Source organism: Geotrypetes seraphini, chromosome 14 (genome assembly GCF_902459505.1).
Source record: "Geotrypetes seraphini chromosome 14, aGeoSer1.1, whole genome shotgun sequence".
Lineage (NCBI taxonomy): Eukaryota > Metazoa > Chordata > Amphibia > Gymnophiona > Dermophiidae > Geotrypetes > Geotrypetes seraphini.
Window position 1 is genome coordinate 60,097,769 of NC_047097.1, and position 19,657 is coordinate 60,117,425.

The following is a 19,657-nucleotide window of genomic DNA, read 5'->3' on the forward strand; positions in this document are numbered from 1 at the left end:
AGTCTGAAGAAGCTCCATTTGTATTTAGTTAACGATACTTTCAAAACCCATAAACTGTCACATGCTGCTTGCAACGTTTATACGTTCACTGTAGCATTCTTTAAATGCACAACTATTTCATTGTGTGATTAGGAATCCCTTCACGCATATCTTGCCAGTACATAACAAAAGAACTTATCTGGAGCCAATGTTTCAAATGCCAAAAATGGAAGGACTTGCTGTTATGCCTATTACATGGGGAAAAATACCCCAAAAAACAAAGGAATGTGTCCCACACCATTACCAGCATTCAAGCATGGCCACTGGCAATTTCCAAAAAACGCCTTTTCATCCACGATTAGTGCCTGTTGATTATTATATATATTTTTTTGCATATTATGTATAATATAATATATCATATATCATATATAATATATTATATATAATTGTTGCATATTTATCTTTTTTTGCTGCATGATCTACTGTAGGCTTCCTAAACGATACACATTTGAGGGTTTTTTTTGTATATATTGGACTGTTATAGTGCCAGGATGTGAACTATCTAGAGTGGGGAGCCAGGGATTACAGAAGGTTTGCTTGGGCGCAAGGCTGGGCATAGAAGGGGTGCAAAAAGGGCAATTACCCTGGACCCCCATGCTACGGAGGGGCCCTAAGCCTACCTAAAGCCTGTTGGCGAGCTTTGAAGCCACTTCCCAAATTTCTGCCCTGAACTCCAACTTGTTTATCACCAGCTCTGTCTGAGTGTCACAGAGACCAGCCTTCCCACTGGAGTTATATAATCCTCTACTGCAGATCAGGTCCAGGGACTGGATTTATCCTGTCCCAGCCCTCAGTGGTACAGGGCAACTAATTGTTTATTTATACAAAAAATAATTTTTGGTTTAAACTGGCTGATAGGGTTTCAGGGGCAGAGGGAGAAACAGCAAGAATGAGATAGGAAGGGAAGGGAAGACCAATTGAAAATGCCAATGACAGTGACAAAAATGCACAGGGGATTTAATTCAAGAGCATTTTAGGATGGGATAGCAGACAATCAATGAACAAAACAATATCCTTCACCCATAATAGAACATAGAAACATAGAAACACGATGGCAGATAAAGGCCAAATGGCCCATCCGCAACATCCACTATCTCCTCCTCTCCCTATAGGCTAAGGCTCTTAACACCTGCATTGTGATGTCAGAGAACTTTAAGATTATAGAAACATAAAAACATGATGGCAGGTAAAGGCCAAATGGCCCATCTGCAGCATCCACTATCTCCTCCTCTCCCTATTGGCTAAGGCTCTTAACATTTGCATCTCCTCTTCCTATAGGCTAAGGCTCTTTACACCTGCATTGTGAGGTCATAGAGCTGCCCATCTGCAGTAACCATTATCTCTTCCTCTCTCTAAGACATCCCACGTGCCTATCCCAGGCCCTTTTAAATTCAGACACAGTCTCTGTCTCCACCACCTCTTTCGGGAGACTGTTCCACACATCTACCACCCTTTCTGTAAAAAAGTATTTCCTTAGATTACTTCTGAGCCTGTCACCTCTTAACTTCATCCTATGCCCTCTCATCGCAGAGTTTCCTTTCAAATGAAAGAGACTCGACTCGTGCGCATTTACATTACGTAAGTAGTTAAACGTCTCTATCCTATCTCCCCTCTCCCGCCTTTTCCCCAACGTATACAGATTGAGATCTTTAAGTCTGTCCCCATATGATGAAGACCACGCACCATTTTAGTTGCCTTCCTCTGGACCGACGCCATCCTTTTTATATCTTTTTGTAGGTGCAGCCTCCAGAATTGTACACAATATTCTAAATGAGGTTTCACCAGAGTCTTTATACAGAGGCATCAATACCTCCCTTTTCCTACTGGCCATACCTCTCCCTATGCAACCTAGCATCCTTCTAGCTTTCGTCGTCACCTTTTCAACCTGTTTGGCCACCTTAAGATCATCACATACGATCCCACCCAAGTCCCGCTTTTCCGTCATGCACATAAGTTCTTCACCCCCCTAATCTGTACCGTTCCCTCTGGTTTTTGCAGCCCAAATGCATGACCTTGCACCTTAAACTTGCCTCTGGTACATTAGATAGATTGTGAGTCCACCGGGGCAGACAGGGAGAAAGACTTGATTACCTGAATAAACTCATGTAAACCATTCTGAGCTCCCCTGGGAGAACGGTATAGAAAATTGAATAAATAAAAAAAAATAATAATAATAACCAATTTACACACACAGCTTAATTGTATAATAAGTCTAATCATTAACTCCTATTAATTGAAGCTAATTGGCATTAATTAGACGCTACGTGCCCAACTTGGTAGGTACATTGGTAGGCACATCATTTCCAGTGGGTGAATCTGAAAATGGGGTCATAGCCAGGGGACAAGGGGGGAAGATCATTGGCATTCATACAATTGATGTGCACGGTTATAGAATATGTCCGATCTGCACACAACATAGGCAAAGATATTTAGGCCTGGTTTTCCTTGGCCTACCTGGATGTGCCTATAAGTTATGACACTCTAAATGCAATTCTTTAATTACAACTCTTCAATCCTTCTTTTTTATGCCATATATCATCTTATCTTAGCTCCAGCTGAAGACCTCAGAAAGACTACTCCTCCGTCCCATGTGTTAGGTTTTTTTGTTTGTTTTTTTTACCGGGGAGACTTATGTGTTAAATCCTCATAGGTCAAAGTTGAAAGTTCTATAAATAAATTTTAACTATTCTCAACCCAATGAAAGTTTTTATATATACTTTTATATTATTGTTTCTTCGATATTATTTATGTCTTGTTACTTAGCTTGTAGTAATTAGTCTTTCCTATACGTAAATAGACCAAGCGGCTGGACCCGACATGTTTCGCTACGGCTTTGTCAAGGATCCGTCCTAAGTTGGGACAAAGATTCACTTTCTACAAACCATTATAAGTTATGACATGCACTGGTGCGGGTAAGTACGATTCTATTTATGGCATGTGCCTTTTATAGAATTGCACTGTCGGTCTAACTGGTGCCAATTTTTTGGCACTACATAGACCCATAATTGCCAATATAGAATTCATGCTTAGCACACATTATCTAAGAATCTAATTTTAGGTGACCTGTAGAGATTTACCCCCACAGGGAGGATGGGCACTTTGGTAAAGGCTCTTTAATCTGGGTAAACACTCATGTGCACTTGCAAATGAGCTTTGAAACTTGCTCTCTTACAACCTAAGGCCCCTTCTCTGTTTGACTCACTTCCCCTATGTGTGATCTCTGTAGTTTCCCACCGTTGTCCTTATGTTCGTTTCATCATTGAACACCCTCTGCAGTGCAACAGAGAGGGACCCACTGAATTTCCACCTTCTCAAGCTTCCCACCAAGAAATAGATGAATGGGTTGGCGGCACTGTTGAGCGAGGAGGTCAAAAATATCACAAAAAAAAAAAAATACATGAAGAAATATGATGATACAACCTGAAAGTATATTAGAAGACCCAAAAGTCGCGCAGGCACAACAGAAATTAGGAAAACCACAACCGAGGCTATTATGGCAATGTAGAGCCTCGACGGCTGGCATTGGACTGAGATCTTTTGGATGGTAATGAAAAGGATGAGACTGGACAGGATCATGACCAAAATCACCGCCAGGAACAATGTGGAGGTGACTAGGTAAACTGTTGTACAAGGTTCAGACCCGGGCTTTGGGTATTCTACACCCTTACAGATGAAACGTTCCAACCCAGTCACGAGACAGGAGAGCGCCCACAGCAAGATACACACAATGGTAGATTGGTATTTTGGACGTCGGCATCGGAACCAGATTGGATGAAGGGCACACAGACACCTCTCAACGCTGACTGCCATCAAGAGAGGTATTCCCACGTTGAATCCAAGTTCGTTGAGGAACCACAACACATTCATAACAATTTTATCCTGCGCAACTGGCAACCGGTGTCCCAGACGTGTACAGAGGATGTAAATGAGGATGGCCCACACACTAGTAAGGAAGAGGAAGTCAGCTACGGCCAGGTTCAAGATGTAGACCGTGAATTTGTTCTTCGGAATTCTGAAGCCAAGGAACCAGATGACAACGCCGTTCCCGAGCAAGCCGCAGAAAGCGATGAGCAGACAAATGGAGGACAGGCCAGATAGGATTTCAGTTCTGGGCACAGCAAGGCTGCTTCCATTTGTCCCATTTAACACTTCTCCTTGTGTAACATTTGAGGGGGCAGTGGTCATCCCTTCCATGACAGGAGTGACCTCAGGCGAAGCTTTCCTTCCTGGTCTTTGTCCTGTCAAGAATGTGAGTTAGAACATAATTAGACTTATTGGAGTGATTTATACACTTGGGTGGTCTATAAACTGTTTTACTTTTGTGATTATGATAAACATACCGAGGGCCTCAAAATAGGACCTGGCGGGCTGCATGTGGCCCCCAGTCCACGAGTTTGAGACCACTGGTGTAGACCATAACAAACTAGACATAGGATAGGTTAGAAAACAAGGGGAAAAGGGGGGAGAACTACAATTTTGTAAAGAAAAGAGACAAAAAAAGGAAAAAAAACCAAAGGGGGAGGGGATGGGGTGAGGTGAAGGTAAGAGGCATTAAAAAAATACCGGAAAGGATAGATTACTCGTAAGCATCTTTAAAAAGAAAACACTTTAAGCTACCCTTGAATTCGTCTATGTTTTGCTCTGCTCTGATATAAGATGGAAGGGAGTTCCAAATTGTGGGTGCTGTTGACTGCGAAAATGGAAGCATGCCGGGTATCGATAACTTTTAGTGAGGGGACAAAGAGAGTATGTTGAGAAGTGGATCTGAGGGCTCTGGGATGATCATAAGGAATAAGAAGTCCGTCTATAAAGGCGGGGTTGCTGATAAGTCTTTGGCTTTTCCTATTTCACCTACTTTAAGACTAGTAATACTTTCATCATATCAAAGATTACTGTTTCGTAAGTGTCTGACCTACACTTCATAACTGTAGCCTGATATGTCAGTTACGTTAGGGGATAAGGGCTCTTCTTTCTCCACATTCAAGAGAACTATGTTGCTGCATTTAGAACTGGATATTGGAGCATGGAAGATGAAGAACGTTCTGAGAGACCAACTCAAGTGGCAATTCCAGAAAATTGGACGCCATTCATTCCATGAGCCTGGATGATCGAAGAATATCTGCTAAAAAAAACCCCAGCAGATTACAGGAGACCCCAATTTAAAATCCAGACAAGCACTTGATGAATTTTCAATTGCACTATATGTTCGACAATGGAGGATTTTTATGCCCATGAAAGAAATCTAGTCCATTTTAGAGGTGTTAATACATATTGCTTTATAGTTTTGAACCACCTCTGGACTTCTGAGGCTTTTTCCTCCATTTTTTTGGTAGATAAGAGATCTCATTATCTGTTATTGCTGTGCAAAAATTTGATCTCTTGTGCTTGTTTTGAGGTTTTTCACTTATCTAAATGTTCAGTCATTTTTGGCAATAACATCAGGCTCACTGATCTATAGTTTCCCAGATTGCTCCAGAGTGCTTTTTAAAACTTTATATTACATTGGCCTTCTTCCGAGTTTCAGACTTCATAAATAATGTTAATGATAGGTTACGAAATCCTAATAATAGGACTGTAATTTCATTTATGAGTCTTTCAATATTCCGGGATGTAAACCATCCAGTCCAGGTGATTCAACGCAGAAGAATTTTAAAAATTCTAAGACTATTTAGTATATCAACATAGAGGACAAGCAGGATGAGTCAGCCACATATGGTTGTGTGGCTGACTATCCTGCTATCCACGGAGAACCTACGTTACAGGTAAGTAACTACACTTTCTCCTAGGACAAGCAGGATGAGTCAGCCACATATGGTTGTGTGGCTGACTATCCTGCTGTCCACGGAGAACCTACGTTACAGGTAAGTAACTACACTTTCTCCTAGGACAAGCAGGATGAGTCAGCCACATATGGTTGTGTGGCTGACTATCCTGCTGTCCACGGAGAACCTACGTTACAGGTAAGTAACTACACTTTCTCCTAGGACAAGCAGGATGAGTCAGCCACATATGGTTGTGTGGCTGACTATCCTGCTGTCCACGGAGAACCTACGTTACAGGTAAGTAACTACACTTTCTCCTAGGACAATCAGGATGAGTCAGCCACATATGGTTGTGTGGCTGACTATCCTGCTGTCCACGGAGAACCTACGTTACAGGTAAGTAACTACACTTTTTTTTTTTTTTTAATCATCAGCCGCGGTGGTATTAGCTCCGACGCTCCATAGAATTCCTATGAGCGTCAGAGCTAACACCGCCGTGGTCCGTGATAAAAAAAAGCCTAACGCAGCTTCATAAAAGGGAGGGGGTTATATGTGTTTACCCAGCAGCAGAGACAGCTTCTGCTCTCAGTAGTTACTTAAGATTGGGCTGAGCCTCTAGCTTGCAAAACATCTCTGTTCAAAGGCGAGTTCCTCCTAAAGAATTCCTTTGAAGAGAGAGGCCGATGTAATAAATGTGTGCCACAGCCATGTGCCAGGTTTCCTGCCAGATTCACAAAAAAAAAATTATGAATTCTGAAGAAATCCTATGGCAAATAAAAGGCACACGGAGATATACACGCAAAACTAGAGACCATAATAAGAACATAAGAATAGCCATACAGGGGTCAGAGCAAAGGTCCATGTAGTCCAGTATCTTGTTTCCAACAGTGGTCAATCCAGGTCACATGTACCTGGCAGAAACCCAGATGGTAGCAACATTATATTTCTTTCAAAGATTATTAAGAACCTAGCACTTATCTTGAATCTCGGAATCCCAAAAGCCAGGGTAAGTGCATCTTAAGTCTCGGAATCCAGGAGAAGTGTCAGCACTTATTCATTTTTGAAGGAAATACAAGAATAATTATTAATGCCCATAAAGAGATATAAGCAAGACGTCTGAGGGATTGTTTTGACTTTGGAAGCACTTCAGGCACTTTACTATTTGCACTTTGATACCACTAATGGGGGGGATGGTACACGAAGGCGCACGTCATTGTTAAACGCCTTCACCAATCTGAAGACCTTTCGCTCAGAGTATAACATCTATTTATATTAGTAAACTAAACCTTAGGTTTGCATACCGCACCATCTCCGCAAGCGTAGAGCTTGGCACGGTTTACAGAGCTGGGATAGAAAGGAACTCCAATGAAGGGTTATAGGATAGGCGTAAAAAGGGTATAGAGGGGCTCAGGTACCAGAGACGGGGGAACATAAGAAGTTGCCCCCGCCGAGTCAGACCAGAGGTCCATCTCGCCCAGCGGTCCGCCCCCGCGGCGGCCCACCAGGCCCAATGCCCGAACAGTGATCCCTGACCAATCCTGCAACCCACCTCTAATCCCATCCCCACAATCCACCTCCACTCCCATCTGCACCCCTCAATCCCCCCGCCCTCCAAGTACCCATCCAAAGCCTCCTCGAACCCCCTGCAGCGTGCTCCCGCCCATCACATCCTCTGGCAGCGCGCTCCATGCACCCACCACCCCCTGTGCGAAAAAGAACCCCCCCGGCGTCCGCTCCAAACCTCCCCCCCTCCAACCTCTCTGAGTGCCCCCCTGCACCTATTGATCCCCTCAACCTGAAAAATCTGCCCCTGTCCACTTCCTCCACGCCCTCCACGATCCTGAAGGTTTCTATCATGTCTCCTCTAAGTCTCCGCTTTTCCAGGGAGAAAAGCCCTAGCCCTTTCAGTCTGTCAGTATATGAGAGGTCCTCCACGCCCTCCACTAGCTTAGTTGCTCCTCTCTGGACCCCCCCCACCCCAAGCACCTCCATGTCCCCCCTGAGGCACGGCGACCAGAACTGAACAGAAAAGTTGAAGGGAGCTCGAATTTCCATTGGCGCAGGAGGTTTCTGATTTAGGCGAAATCAATATTCTGGAGTGTTATTTTTTTTTTTAACTCTTCCGGCAAAAAGGGACAAAATACTCCAAAATCAGGCATTGATGGCACTCTGACAGCAAACTGGAGGGTACAATACGCAAGGTCCATTGGTTTGATTTATCTGCTAGGGTGGCTGGGGGAGGGTTACGATAACTTGTCATTGCCTAAAACAGGGCCTGGCTTAGGGCTAATATTTAGCACGTGCTAAATCGGCTAGCACGCCTTAGGGATCCTTTTATCAAGCCGCGCTAACCCCTTCGGCCGGCCAAAAAACTAACGCCTGCTCAATGCAGGCGTTAGCGGCTAGCGCAGCAGGCGGTTTAACACGGGTTATTACACGCGTTAAACCCCCCCTACCGCGGCTTGATAAAAGGACCCCTTAGTAGAAGGACCCCTAACTATTTTTTTCTGCGGCCCTCACCTACAAATCCAAAATGTGGATTATCGGAAGCAATTAAGGAAAGATAATCTTTTCCTTAATTGCTTCTGATCATTTCAGCTATACACAGCTGAAAGCAGCGCAACGTGCAGAAAGTGAAAAAGCATCGACAGCGCTCGCCTCCTCCAGCACCGGACACACGCACAAGCTGTGCTGCCTCCAACCATTGCTCTCCACTATCACCAACGCTGTTCAATATTTATTTAGTCCCTTTGGCTAATGTACTACAAAGTCTCAATGTGATATTCTACATCTACGCTGATGATTTCACTCTACTAATACCACTACAATCACTCTCAACAGAACTAAGTATCCTAATCCTATATAATAAAAAGCTAGCCGCGCATGCGCACTCCTATTTGCGTGTTCCGTGCACTGTAGGTCTGTGGTCGCAAGAGTGTGCATGCGCGAGTCCCCAGCCTTCTTCCCAGAACCTACCTTGGCCGCCAGCAACGGCGGCTCCTCTCACAAACCCCCAGCGCTGCTTTCAAAGTGTGGGGGAATGCTGCTGTACAGGAAAGGGGGGAATGCTGTTGCTGCTACATAGAGAAGGGGGGAATGCTGCTGTTGCTGCACAGGGAAGTGGGGGAGGGGGGAAAGGGGGCCAGGGAGCAATCTTGGTTTGCTTTGGGGGGGGAGACAAAAGGGGGCCATGGAGAGAGACAGAAAGATAGGCAGGCAGCGCACGAGAACGGAAAACAGACACACAGAAAGACAGCAGGCAGGAAGAGAGACAGAAAGAAAGAAACACAGACAGACAAAGGGGGCCAGGGAGAGAGACAGACAGAAAGAAAGACAGACAGTGGGAGGGAGAGAGACGAAGAAAGAGACAGGGGCAGGGAGAGACAAAGAAAGAAAGACAGATAGACATATTCTAGCACCCGTTAATGTAACGGGCTTAATGACTAGTCTCAAATATTCTGGGAAAAATAGAACAATGGATGTTGCGGTCAAAATTGTTTATAGGGGCGGGCGGGGACGGATTTGATTCCAGCAGGGACGGGCGGGGACGGGTTTTGACTCCTAGCGGGGACGGGTGTGATTTCTGTCCCCGCGCAACTCTCTACGATGGACTTTTCCTCCAGGAATTTGTACAAACGCTATCCGCCTTTACCGCAACCTCTGGCAACGCATTCCAGAGCTTAACTATTCTCTGAGTGAAAAAATAGTTCCTGCTATTGGTTTTGAAAGTATTTCCCTGCAATTTCATTCAGGCTGGATGGAATGTGACCTACTCCTACAGCTGCTGTCAGTAGTTGATCCTGCCCCGTTTTTACTTCCTATAGGCTTCTATAGAGTCAGAGGCACAAAGCTGTATACAGTATATCTGGTGAACATTCATTCCTGGCGATCCCGTAAACTAGGGCTGTTGAGGGCTCCTGAGTCCTGGATTTGCAAACCGCTGCTAAGCAATGCGATGATATACAGGAGAGCTCAATTGAGAGAAAGAAACTGTTGAAATGCAAACAAGGAAAGGTTATTTGTAAGGACTTACCTCTGGGAAAGCATTTATCTAAGCAGCTTGCCTCCGTTTAGGATTTCAGCGCAGCCAAATGAATTCCTGCAACAACGAAGCTGGCACAGCATGCCACTCTGCCCTGGACGGGGTTTGCCATTCGTCTTTAAGGACCAGGCGGTCGCCTTCCCTTGCACAAGTCTGCAGAATCTACCTCGTCGCCTGAAGCTTTCCTAAGGTTTTCCCAGTTCTCACTGGGAGAGTCTCTTCGGTGTGATCACGTGATCTAACAGATGACCGACTGAGCCATCCAGTCTGCCCAGTGAATTTGACAGAATTATTATGTTTAAATGATTTTTATTATTCCAGCAGTAAGAAGCAAATACAAACAGTAGTACCATTCAGGAAATAACATTTTCAACAATATAATCAGTTCCCCTCCCATCCCCCCTCCCCTCCCCCTCCCCCTCCCCAAGAATCCATGGCCAGTCCAACAGCTGAGAGTGGGAATAAAATCTTAAAGATTCAAAAGTCTACTGCGAGCACGCCAGAAGTGCTCCCACACCTGATAAAAATTTGCGACCCGGGCCAAGAGTCAAGTCTCTCACCATGCGTCTCTCCAGTGTTGCGTGCACTATCATTAGGGATCTCCATTCTGCATATGACGGGGGATCACGGGAGAGCCAGTTGGTGAGGATGGCTTTTTTTTCCCATCAAAAGGGCTCTGGAGATAAATGCTGACATTCCCCTGGGTTTGTGACAGAATTATTATTTTAAAAAAAACGTCTATCTTGCCAGTTCGAATTAGCTGGAAACATGAATAAAATGGCACGGTAGAAATAAAACAAAACAAAGTGATGCTTTTTTTTTTGATTGGACTAAATACAGTTTTTGACTAGCTGTGGAAGGCAGGACCTTCTTAGAAATGAGCAAAAGAGGGCAAATGTCAGAATATGTAAGCCATGCCTAAAAACATTTCCATGAAAGTGGGGTGGGAGGGTTGAGATACAGGGAGAAAGGTAGGGGATGATATGAGGTGACAAAGCAGCACAATTTTAAGGTTTGTAATGGGATAGAAAGGGCCAAAACAAAAAAAATGAACCCAACTATAATGGAGGGGAAAAGACCTCAAATGTCCCCGTGCCCAAAGCTCATGTCTTGGTTCATGGGCACCTATGGGGGCAAGGGTATTATCATGGGTCAAGAACTCCTCCTTTTTTTGTATGGAGTGTGCAAATAGTGAAAAAATAATAATTTCATATCATTTGTTACGTTCACCTAATTCAAAGTGCGGGTTTTAAAAATTTCCTAAGGCAACCAGGAAACATACAACTACTACTACTACTATTTATTATTTCTATAGCGCTGAAAGGCGTACGCAGTGCTGCACTTTTTAACATACAATAGACAGTCCCTGCTCAGAAGAGCTTACAATCTAATTTAGACAGGACATTTCAGGGTTGGGGAGGTTATAGTGTGTCTAGGTATCTGACATTTTAACATATGATAGACAGTCCCTGCTCAGAAGAGCTTACAATCTAATTTAGACAGGACATTTCAGGGTTGGGGAGATTATAGTGGGTCTAGGTATCTGACAGCAGTGAGGGGGAGTTAAGAGTTGAAGGCAGTTTCAAAAAAGTGGGCCTTTAGCTTGGATTCAGGCAGCCTGTTCAAGGCATACAGCGCCGCAAGAAAGAAGGGACGGAGTCTGGAGTTGGCAATGGAAGAGAAGGGTGCAGATGAGAGGGGGCTTGCCCGATGAATAGAGATCATGGGGAGGAGCATAGGGGGAGATAAGTGAAGGGAGATATTGGGGGGCTTCAGAAAATCAGATGTCATTCAAATTTCAGAATAAGCCATTCAGAACAGCAAAGTTCAGAATGCAAACTCTAACCAGCAAAAAATCCCAAAAGTGCCTTCCTTCAGTTTTTGCCGGTTAGAGTTTGCATTCTGAACTTTGCTAGACACTACACACTAGAGAAAGACACGGGAACAAATATTTTCCCATCCCCGCGGGAACTCATTTTCACGTCCCATCTCTGTGAGTTCTTTTCCTGTCCCTGCCCCATCCCTGAAAGCTCTGCCCTCATCGGCACAAGCCTCAAACACTTTAACATCATAAGTAGCAACATTCTAGAGCCCAGACTGTGATGTCATAATGCCTCATTCCACCAATGCCTAAGCTCCGCCCTCATCTGCACAAGCCTCAAGCACTTTAAAATCATAAGTAGCAACATTCTAGAGCTCAGATTGTGATGTCATAATGCCTCATTCCACCAATGCCTAAGCTCCGCCCTCATCTGCACAAGCCTCTAACACTTTCAAATCATAAGTGTTCGAGGCTTGGGCAGTTAAAGCAGAGCTTACAGGAATGGGACAGGGACAGCGACAAATAAGGAGGGGTTTTTGACCCCTGTAATACCCTTGCCCCCTTAGGTGCCTTTGAATCAAGCAATGAGCTTTGGGCACAGGGACATTTGAGGTCTTTTCCCTTCCATAGTTAATATCCATTACCATTATCTTTGTGTTCATTTTTTGTTCTTGCATTTTATTCTTTTGAGCAAAATATAGGGCTCCTTTTAATAAGCTGCGATAGCGTTTTTAGCGCACGCAGGATTTTAGCACACGCTAAACCCGTGCTACGTGGCTAGAACTAACGCCAGCTCAATGCTGGCGTTAAGGTATAGCGCGCACCCTAAAAACACTATTGCAGCTTAGTAAAAAGAGCCCACAGTAGTTGTAATGGGATAGGAAACCTAGATCAAGTCCTGTCTGGTTGGTGTCAAAATATTTCATCATTTTAATTTCATTCTTAAACTATTCACAGGAAAAAATTTTTTTATAATACTTTCATACAGAAGAATATTTAAATAATGTGATGTGAAGGGCTCAGTCCACCAACCAAAGTGCTTATATATTCAAAAACAAAAGATGCCAAAGGGACCATCATGGAACATTCACGGTCCCACTCCGTCTAAACCACTTGACTGACCTTTGTACATCCTCTAAGTTATATCAAGAAATCATACATATTACTTATCTTTGTGGTCTTCTCATTTGGCGGTAACTCTGTTTTTTGGCTATCCCTTGCTTGAATTTATCAAACTCCCGGAACTTATCCCATCCAACCGGGCTTCCATAGGAGCCTTAGGCACCTGGGCCAATCAGAGCCTTAGGCCTCTCCCGGTGCATCCCAGGATGCACTGGGAAAGGGAAGTCCAGCCATTGTGAGGAGGCGGGCCTGCCGGCAGGAGGGAGTAGGCATCCCTCTTACCGGTCTTCCTGAAAAGGTATGGGGGCTGTGGGGGGGTTGCAGGGGTCATTTAGGCAGGAAGGAGTGGGCATCGCTCCTGCCGATGTCAGGTGTGGGGAGGGGTCTTCTGCCCACCGCAGCTGGTTGAGCTGATCACGGCAGGGACATTCCCCTGATCAACTGAGCCGGCAGGAATCCTCAAAGCCGCAGTTTTGATGAGTCCTGCCGGCTCAGCTGATCGTGGGAAATTGCCCTGCCATGATCAGCTGATGGCAAGCTGTGGTCTAGTGGCGAAGATAGGCAGCTAAAATGTAGGCCAGAGTTTTCTGTGCCTACATTTCAGTCATCTATCTTGTGCCCACATAGGCGCTGTAGGCCGCCTATCGCCACATCCAGCATTGGCCACGCCTGCTTTGGCATTTGGTGGCCTAAAGCATCTATATCAGTGCGATTCTGGTGTCCTGTATGTAGGTGCTAGTAGGCGCCTCAACTTTGACGATTTATGCCATTTCTAATGACATTTTTCAATTAATTTAGGCACTGGTTTTAGAATTTCCCCTATTGTGCCTAATGTGAAGCCTCATGGCATAAAACTCAAAACTGGTGTGAAAAGACACTTTTTAGAAGTTTTTGGAGTTGCACCAACACTCAAGCAAAAAAAACCACAAAAATGAGTATCCAGTCGCATAATATTGCCACCATTACTGGCATTGGGGCTGGATAAAGAGCAAAGCTCCAAATACCCCTGACATAGAGAAGTTCTATCCCTCTTAAGAGGCGTATGTGCTTTGTGGAAGAGAGAATGTGTCAATGTGATAGATAGGGTTACCAGATTTGCCAATTTGAAAACCCCTTCCCATTCCACCCCCTCCCCTCCCCATTCCACCTCCAATCCCGCCCCATAATGCCTCCAGCCCCGTCCCCCAAAAACGCCCCCCCCCCCACCACATGTCATGTTTGCGCCCTCCCTTACCCCCTCCCCATTCCTATTTAAATCTTCACCGACGCGAACAAATTCTCTGGCCTGCTGCTCGCGCCAGCCTGGCTCCCCTCTGAAATCACTTCGGGGTCGCAGGGCCAGGAAGTGACATCAGAGGGAAAGCCAGCACTGGCGTGAGCAGTAGGCCAAGAAGCTGTTCATGCTAGCAGAAGTTTAAAAAGGCACAGGGTGGGGAAGGGAGGGTGAGAGTGTGGCATGGGAGCAGGGAAGGAGCGAAGGGGACGGAGACGAGGGTGCGGGAGTGCCACAGTTTCGGGTGCCTCCTACCCTCCCTACGCCACTGCACAGGCAGAGGCGGTGGTGTAGCGAGGGTGGGAGGCGTCCGGGGCGGAGGTGCCCTTCCCCCACCCTATTCTCTGCCCCCACCTCTACACGTTCCTTTCCCGCCCCCTCCTGCCGCACGCACACCTTCCCCCATACCTCTGTAAAGTTCCAGCTATGAGTAGCAACCCCCAACCTGCTGTCTTCCTCTCAAGCCACTTCCTAGGTATGGGTCCAGGAAGTGATATCACAGGAAGAGCTGACGCTGTCACGACAGCAGATTGGGGGTTGCTGCTCATGCCAGGAACATTACAGAGGTACAGGGAAAGAAAGCGGCACATACGCACGGCAGTGGGGGGGGGGGGGAAGGAGCAGAAGGGCGGAGAGGAAGACGGGTGCCTGCGCCTTCACCAAGATGGCACCCGGGGTGGACTGCCCCCCCCCCCCTCCTTACTACACCACTGGGCAGAAGGGTTGGAAAGAATTCCATGAGCTATGCTCTGCATGCTTTCCCGCTTTTTTAAATTGTCCTCTCTTATTGTTTAATTGGGATGCCGAATTAAACAATATGCAACTGATTGTTAGATATTATTAAACAGCAGATAAAAGAAGAACAAAACATCATAATAATAATACTGTAATTTATTTTCTCATATACCGCCCCACCAACAGTTCTGGGCGGTTCACAACTAAGAAGGAAACTGAACAATTCCGTGACAAAATACAATTTCACAAAAACAATACGTCCTACAGCAATCAAATACAGCAATAATTAATTTACGGCTTAAAATCTTTATTTCATCTTATTTGAAAACAAAATAAAACAGTCTTTTATCAGCGTCCTTTGCATTTCATTTTCAAACAAATGCACAACCCTAATGGCTCCCCCTGACGACAACGTTCAAGAAAAGGCAGAAACTGTGAGGGCTGGATTCAGACCACAATTATTTTTCTCCTTTCTGGTCTTATGGATAAAGTCCTTATTGAGTACACTCTTAAGACTGTTACAGTACATTCAAATGTTCATTTCAGGGGTACAGGGCTGAAATAGTACGTTGAGAGCGGTGGCAGAGGATTCTGAAGCCAGGGTTTTAGTAAATCTTTCACACAACACTCTGCAAAAGTCATGTCCCCTTGCTCTAAAGCAATTCACCCTATGATTGCGTCTCTGACCAGCCTATGGTTGAAGTGTTGGTCTTATCCTGGAGCTCTGGTGGTTCTCCATCCTCAGCGAAGACCCTGTGCAGTGCCTCATGCACAGATACCTGGAGTCCAGACTGCTTTTTTCGTCCCACAAAGAAGTAGATCAAGGGGTTCGCAGCACTGTTAACTGAGTTGCAAAAGGCGATAGCAAGAAACAATGTGAACGTGTCGACATTGGATAAGAGAACCTCGAAGAAGAACAGGATCCACAATAGCTGGGCAGGCACCACAGAAATGAGAAAGACCATAACGGAGACCACAATGGCGATGTAAAGCTTGGGTGGGTGACATTGTTTTGTGGCTCTTTGGACCATGATGACAAGGGTCAAGCTGGAACAAATCATAAGTGGAATGAAGATCGCAAACGTTAAGATCGCTATAAATATTTTGATTGACTTACATTCGGTGGTATGTTTTTCGTAAGCTTCTGAAGGGCAGACGAAGGAGTCCAACAGTGACACCAGGCAGGACAGGGCAAAGAGAGAGACGCATACAATGTAAGATTGCCACTTCAGCCGCTTGAAGCGGTACCAGATGGGGAAAAGGACAGACAGACAGCGTTCCACGCTAATAGCCGTTAGGAGAAAGATGCCAGCATTGAACCCAATATTCCGAAGAATTTCCAGGGCTAAGAGAAATTCACGGCGGTTATCAGATGAAGGATGCGGATGAAGAAATACGTAAACTAAGTACAGCAGAAAGATAGCATTGAATACCAGGAAGAGGAAGTCAGCTGCTGCCAGATGAAGGACATAAACCGTGTAGCTGGTCCTTCGGATTCTGAAGCAGAGGGTACAGAAGACGACTGCATTCCCCACCAATCCGATGAGGCAGATGACAATAGAAAAGCAGGCAAACACTGAGAGTTTTATGATTACATCCTGTCCCCCTTCTGTCTGGTTAAGCTCTCCAGTGGCTGTAATGTTGGGGTGCACGGTGCTTGTCTCCATCACGGTGAGAAGTTCCTGTTGTCAAGAATGAAAGGAGATATGATTAGTTTGTCATTTGTCAGGTGATTTAATTCCGAATAGACGTGCATTGCTCACCAGGGGAAAGCTCTTCATACAAGACCCTGCAAAAAGGTGGAATAGGCCTATCTGCTTTAGCAGTGGTTCCCAAACCTGTCCTGGGGGACCCCCAGCCAGTCAGATATCCCTAATGAATATGCATGAGAGAGATTTGCATACCTGTCACTTCCATTATATGCAAATCTCTCTCATGCATATTCATTAGGGATATCTTGAAAACCTGACTGGCTGGGGGTCCCCCAGGACAGGTTTGGGAACCATTGAGTTACAGTAACTGGCTTATAATTAGGGTTACCATATGACTCCAGAAAAAGGAGGATGGATTGAGACACCCGGGTTTTATTTCCATTGAAAGTAACGGAAGTAAAACCCGGATGTCTCAATCCGTCCTCCTTTTGCTGGAGCTATATAGTAACCCTAGGCTTATTACACAATCGCCTTTGGACAAAGGGGAGGTCAGATAATATTACCAGGTCAGATACTGGCACCGGTAATAATCCGTATGTGGAGGGAAAATTTCAAAGCCATTTACCCAGGTAAATACCATCTGACAATTGCCTTCCTCTGTTCAGATAAAAATTTGCATGGGCAAAATCATCACCAGGTAACACGGCGCCCTGGATAACGGCTGTAGGCAGAGCCCCAGCCCCTTGCCCAACGCTCCTCTCGTTCCCTTAGCTCAGGGGTAGGCAATTCCGGTCCTCGAGAGCCGGAGCCAGGTCAGGTTTTCAGGATATCCACCATAAATATGCACAAGACAGATTTGCATCTCAAGGAAGGCAGCGCGTGCAAATCCACCTCCTACCTATTCAGGGTGGAGATCCTGAAAACCTGACCTGGCTCCAGCTCTCGAGGACTGGAATTGCCTACCCCTTGCCTTCGCTAACAGGTGGCTCCAGTGAGCTGCCTCCATGTGAGGCAGGCTGGGTCATTAATGACCAGCTTGGGAAGCAAGCAGCCGCGTCTGGAAGTGGAAGGAAAATTCAGACAGCGCACAGCTCGCCTCCCTTCTTGCTTTCGTGTCTTCACTTTCAACTTCCAACCAGAATCCAACTAATCCAGAACACCGCGGCCAAACTTATCTTCTCAAAAAGTAAATTTGACCATGTCACACCGCTCCTATCCAAACTCCACTGGCTTCCCATTATTTCCAGGGTCTACTTTAAATGTGCCTGCCTAACCTTCAAGATCCTCCATGGTATCCTTCCTCCTTTTATCCCTCTATCCTGGAATTCCTCAAATCCAACCTCCACTAGATCCACTCAAAAATTAAAACTATCCTACCCCTCCTTAAAAGGCATCTCCCTTGTTGGTAAACTTGGCTCTTCCCTCCCTTTCAGAATCACTCAGCTCTGGAACAGTCTCCCTTCCCCTCTCCGCAATTTGAGCCCCCTTCTACCATTCCGTAAGCATCTGAAGACCTGGCTCTTCTCCAGAACGTAACCCCGTCCCGCTCCTGGCACTCTCACACCAACCTCTCTTCTCTCATACTTATATTATTCCACTGGAGTTCCGTTCCTTCCCTAACCATGTAAACCGTGTCGAGCTCCATCTGCGGAGATGATGCGGTATATAAACCCAAGATTTAGATTAGATTAGATTAGATTAGAATCAATGGCCCTGCAGATGGGCTTCTCCACTGCATTTATTCCTAGTCAAATTACAAAGAGAAGCTCTCAATTTGCAGTATCCATGCTATTTTGCCTGAATTCATACCCCCGTCCCCTCCCCCCCTCCCCACGAACAGCAGATACAATATACATAAATACTTCCAAGATTTGCTGCATATGCATACTCATTGTGGCGATCCTGAAAACCAAGCTCGCTCTTTGGACCTCGAGGACTGGCTTTGCGGATTCCTGAGGAACGGCAAGCGCAAAGAGTGTGCAGTAACTGTTGAGGATGTACCTGACATGTCCTGTGCAGGAATCCACTGGAAAGAACATAAGAATTGTCTCTGCTGGGTCAGGCCAGTGGTCCATCGTGCCCAGCAGTCGGCTCACGCGGCGGCCCTTAGGTCAAAGACCAGCGTCCTAACTGAGACTAACCTTACCTGAGTGCGTTCTGGTTCAGCAGGAACTTGTCTAAGTTCGTCTTGAATCCCTGAAGGGTGTTTTCCCCTAATGACAGACTCCGGAAGAGCGTTCCAGTTTTCCACCACTCTCTGGGTGAAGAAGAACTTCCGGATCTTTTCCAGATAAGCCCCGCCACTAATGGAAAAAGTGGACGCGCCGAACGTTAAGCCCCCGCCACCTTTTGCCAGCGCACGCAACCTTAACCAGTGAAGTTCTCAGCACAACGGCCCCACAACGCGGCGCGATGTGTATAAAGTAAAGTGGGGGGGGGGGGGGTTCCTCCACCACGCCCCCCCGTCGGAGCACCCAAAAAAGATTATAAAAAAGAGGATATGAAACTTAACATTATAAAAAAATAGGATAAACTGTCGACCATTTTTTAAGGGCTTCGACGGGGGGGGGGGGGCGTGGAGGGGGAATACCCCCACTTTACTTTCTACAGATCGCGCCTCTTTTTTATAATTTTTTTTGGGGTGGCGGGGGTTAACTTTTTGGCGGGGCTTACCTGGAAAAGATCCGAACTTCCTTACGTTCGTACTGAATCTATCCCCTTTCAATTTTAGACTATTCTACGTTAGCATGTCTGCACTTACCTCCTCCACTTTAGGATGCAGTAAGTGCGTTCGTGCTAACCGCTCAACAGGATGCGTGAACTATTGTTTTGCTAACTGCGAGGTACAGTCCATACTCACTCTCTTCTCCAGACCTCACCCGGTTCCCTTAACAGCCAGCAATACAGGGGCGAATTAGCTAGAGTGATAACAATTCACATGTTAAAAGGGCCTCTATGAAATCAACATCTCGCTGTCTGAACCCTTGCCTATCATGGTTCATATTTCATGTAACACACAGTAAATCTAGTGTGCAGTAGGCACAGCCTATAATTTAAGAAATAAGAATAGCCTTACTGGGTCAGACCAATGGTCCATCAAGCCCAGTAGCCCGTTCTCACGGTGGCCAATCCAGGTCACTAGTACCTGGTCAAAACCCAAGGAGTAGCAACATTCCAGCATCTCAAAGAATAGCAAGATTCCGGAACCCC

The 19,657-nt window shown here is 45.7% G+C and overlaps 2 protein-coding genes across 7 annotated transcripts in view; both read right to left on the minus strand.

The window, feature by feature from the left end:
- Window positions 1-3,246: 3,246 nt before the first annotated feature.
- LOC117348120 (mas-related G-protein coupled receptor member H-like) lies at window positions 3,247-10,028 on the minus strand. Its single transcript, XM_033919823.1, has 2 exons — window positions 9,835-10,028; window positions 3,247-4,277 (listed from the first exon to the last, which is right to left on the minus strand). The coding sequence occupies exon 2, from the start codon at window positions 4,231-4,233 to the stop codon at window positions 3,247-3,249; it is 987 nt and encodes a 328-aa protein (XP_033775714.1). The 5' UTR covers window positions 4,234-4,277; window positions 9,835-10,028.
- A 4,948-nt stretch (window positions 10,029-14,976) lies between these two features.
- LOC117348662 (proto-oncogene Mas-like) overlaps window positions 14,977-19,657 on the minus strand; it is an 80,851-nt gene continuing 76,170 nt past the window's right edge. For all 6 annotated transcript variants that reach the window (XM_033921021.1, XM_033921017.1, XM_033921022.1 and 3 more), the window contains one exon: window positions 14,977-16,477. In XM_033921021.1, coding sequence (XP_033776912.1) covers window positions 15,464-16,462 — 999 coding nt within the window. In that variant the 5' untranslated portion in view covers window positions 16,463-16,477 and the 3' untranslated portion in view covers window positions 14,977-15,463. The remainder of the gene's footprint in view (window positions 16,478-19,657) is intronic.